The 3,799-nt window shown below is 41.1% G+C and overlaps 1 protein-coding gene across 1 annotated transcript; it reads left to right on the top strand.

Moving 5' to 3' along the window:
- Nucleotides 1–1,287: 1,287 nt before the first annotated feature.
- LOC108764885 (RNA-directed DNA polymerase from mobile element jockey-like) lies at nucleotides 1,288–2,833 on the top strand (the record flags this gene model as incomplete). The annotated part of the gene is made up of 1 exon (XM_018513285.1): nucleotides 1,288–2,833. A coding segment is annotated over exon 1 (1,546 nt), but the record flags the coding sequence as incomplete, so codon positions are not given.
- Between the last annotated feature and the right edge of the window lie 966 nt (nucleotides 2,834–3,799).

Below are 3,799 nucleotides of genomic sequence, written 5' to 3'. Positions count from 1 at the left end.
TTATACGGCATTCATCCCCTCGCATAAGGTTTTTCGTCAGGGAATTATCAGAGGGGTACCCACCTCTGTCTCGGATGCAGAACTCAAATCAGATCTGCGATCCTCTGCTAAAATTATTGACTTTAAACGACTTAACCGACGCATGACGAATAATGGTATTATAGAATATACTTCTTCTACGACTATTAATATTAAGTTTGCAGGGCAAATATTACCCAAGTACATATCTTTATATTTTGACATACATAATGTATCACCTTTCATCCTACGGGTTAAGACTTGTTTCTCGTGTTTCAGAATAGGACATATTGGAAAGTTCTGTAAAAGTCGCCCTCGGTGCGGACTGTGTGGCAAGGATCCACACGGAGATAAAGATACTTGTGAGCGCAACAATCTCCCCCCTCTGTGTATTAATTGCGCGGGTGACCACCCCTCCACTTCTTCTTCCTGCCCCCTTTTTATTAAACAAAAAGAAATCCTGCCTGCCACAGACAACATATCATTATCTGAAGCCAGGAGAAGATTATATGGCGGTAACAGCTCACCCCCTCCGTTTTCTCCCTCTGATATTACTCTCTCTATGGAGAGGAATTTCAGGAATTTCCCTTTGCTACGCAGAGGAGATCGAGATAACAGCTCGGATCTAAGAGAACCCCCTAGTTACAGCTATAACAAATTTGATCCCTTAGCCACTCAGGCAGACCATTTCCAGCACCGTCCAAAATACTCCCAGGTCGTTTCTGAAAATCCCACGGACAACAGAAATTCTCGCGGATCAGGCGCTTCGAGGATCCCTCCTGGCTACAGAAACTCTCGCGGATCAGGCGCTTCGAGGATCTCTCCTGGTCAGAATCAGCTCAAACATACTCTAGACTATTCAACGGTCAGACGCAATGCGCCCAAGGCTACCAGCCAGGATGATGGCCCCAGATTCCAAATATTGAACGCACCGAATGGAAGGCTTCCATCATGCTCAGGTAACGGAATAGCATTTAGCAACAACAATGGCCCCACAGGGGATAGAATTAATGGCAATCCGGAGCCGTTCCCCAAAGGAGACATGAATGAGCCGATGCCTATGAATTACAGACAATTCCTCAATTTCGCTAAAATCATGTTTAATTATTTGCAAGACTTCATTGGGCCTTTTCCAGAACTTCCTCTACCTGTTCAAGAATTCTTACAACCGGCTTATGCAGAACCCTTCAATCTCCAAATTGACCGTTTACGTAATACACCTCCAGGGTTCAATCATTTCTATCACTAATACATCATTTAACACTCAACATGAATTCAACTAGAAACTCTCAACGCAATAACACCAACTCTGCCATAACATCCTGGAACTGCAGAGGTATAAAGAACAAACTTCCTGAGTTCCATTCTCCAGATAACAACTATGAAATCTGGTGTCTTCAAGAAACTAAATTGGCCAAAGATGCCTACCTATTCTCTAACACGCATAACTTCATTAGAAAGGATATCGACACGCCGGGACAAAGCGGTATAGCTATTGCTATCAAGAAATCTATATTCTATGAAACTTTAGATTTTTCTCTCCTTCACCTTTCAGTGGAATTAATGGGTATTAACATACAAATTTTGGATTCTACCCTCACTATCATCAACATCTACAGACATCCGGGTACAAATACCCCCCTATCTTTTTTCCAACAACTCTTCAACTATGCAACGATCTGTAACAATACTATAATCATGGGTGATTTCAATGCTCACAACATTGATTGGGGTTGCTCCTCCACGGATAGATCTGGAAGACTGTTGTCACAAGCTCTGGATCAATACAATCTTATCATCTGCAATGATTATAAACCCACTCTTCAAATGTCTAATAGTGAGCATATATCTATTATAGACCTGGTTATCGCTACGCCTTCTGCAAGCACCCTCTTTGATTGCTCTACCGGAAAGGATACCCACTCTAGCGATCACTTTCCCATATTAATCCGATTTATGTCCAAAATTAATCCTAAAAAGATATTTAAATACAAAATCAAACTCGATACACAACAAGTAAAAGATTTTTACCACTCCTTATATACCAATCCGCCGTCGATTAACTCACAAACCTTCCCAGATATACTCGATAGATATAAAAATCTGGTTACCATTATTACTGAGACATTATACTCTTTATTCTCACCAGGCTCTAGAACCCCTGCATCCAAATCGGCTAAAGAAAGGAATCTGGTCGCTCCTCCCTGGTGGACGCAAGAATGCCAAGATGCTGTTGAAAAACGCAGAGCAGCTAACATAAAATATTTTAAAACCTCCAGCTCAGAGAACTGGACAGCTTATAAAAAAGAGGTAACAGAATGCAGAAGAATTTTGAGGAAAACTAAAAAGCATAAATGGAGGGATTTTTGCAAGAGCTTTACTGGTAACACGCCTTCTGCTCACCTCTGGAAGCTGGTCAAAGTCTTTAAGAATAGACGCCTCGCTCCTCCAATACAACCCACTGAGGAACTACGGAAGGCCCAATCGTTGGCAATCAACAAATTGTGCCCCCCTACCTGCAGCACTTTGAGTACTCCCTCAATCAATGAGATGCTTGCAGAGGACTCAAGACACCATCAGGGCGTTGCTTCTGATCTTGATAGGCCTATCACAATGAAAGAACTTCAACACGCCATCCAATCCACGAAGCGTACTTCAGCCCCTGGCTTAGACCAGATTGACTATGTGGTCATTCAAAACCTTCCTCAAGCTTACTTGAAAGAACTCCTTGCTATTTATAACGGTCTTTTTGAATCTGGAATTTTTCCGGAGGACTGGACTCGCGCCCTGATCGTTCTCATCCCCAAGTCGGGAGGTAAGGGAGTCAGACCGATTTCACTTCTTTCTTGCTTATATAAGATATTGGAAAAGATTATTTATTGGAGAATGAAATGGCTAGTGGAATCCAGAGTCCTTCTCCCCACTAACCAACTGGGGTTTCGCCTTCCATCTTGCTTCTGTGGAGATCCCAGACAGGATATTAATCATATAATTTTCTATTGCAGATTATGTATTGGTAAATCAGCTAAACTGCGTTCTTATATTAAGAAACACTTTCCACTATCTCCTATCGATATGCATCATATACTCAGGAACCCTCCTCCCACTCTCTGCCGCTTAATTATCGCCTACTTAAAGTCTCTCAACCTAAAGGTGTGATATTCATGTATACGAGCTCCGCTCTTAGAGGGATGAGGGGGAGAGTAATCCCCCTCTTCTCTCACCAGGCTCCAGTTTCGTTTCTGGCCGGAGTCGCCGCCATCTTCAGTGGCGAGGGCCACACAAATACGAAGAATAGAATAGAATAGTAGTGTTACAGCACCGCACCACGATAAACGGCTAAATTTGTAGGCGTGGAAAAGTGACGTTTTGATAATATTTATGGTATATTGCATGCCATTTCGTTATTATTTGTTTGTGAAAATGTGACTTGTCTCGTACTTCTCAAAGTCGTAATTATCGATGAGAACTAAAGTTATCTTGGAATTTTATATGTAAAAATGTACGTTTTACTCGTTTCAACATCTGTCAGACCATTTGTTACTGCCCAAATATAAGTTCACTTTACGTGCCTTTTACGACCATTTACTGTCCTGGGAGGACAGGACATTTTTCATCGATTTTTACAAGTGCTTTAAAGCGATCTTCTCATTTTGTTTCATCAAATTGTCTTTATTTAAAAATGACGTGCAACATAAATTAATGTGATAAATTACAAATTAATAAAAAACTAATAAGTTTTTATAGACTCCTTTAATTAAAACAATTAATAAAACCATAA

Source organism: Trachymyrmex cornetzi, unplaced genomic scaffold (genome assembly GCF_001594075.2).
Source record: "Trachymyrmex cornetzi isolate Tcor2-1 unplaced genomic scaffold, Tcor1.1 scaffold461, whole genome shotgun sequence".
NCBI classification, from domain to species: Eukaryota; Metazoa; Arthropoda; class Insecta; order Hymenoptera; family Formicidae; genus Trachymyrmex; species Trachymyrmex cornetzi.
The sequence above is the reverse complement of the archived record's forward strand: the minus strand, read 5'-3'. Positions and strand labels throughout refer to the sequence as shown.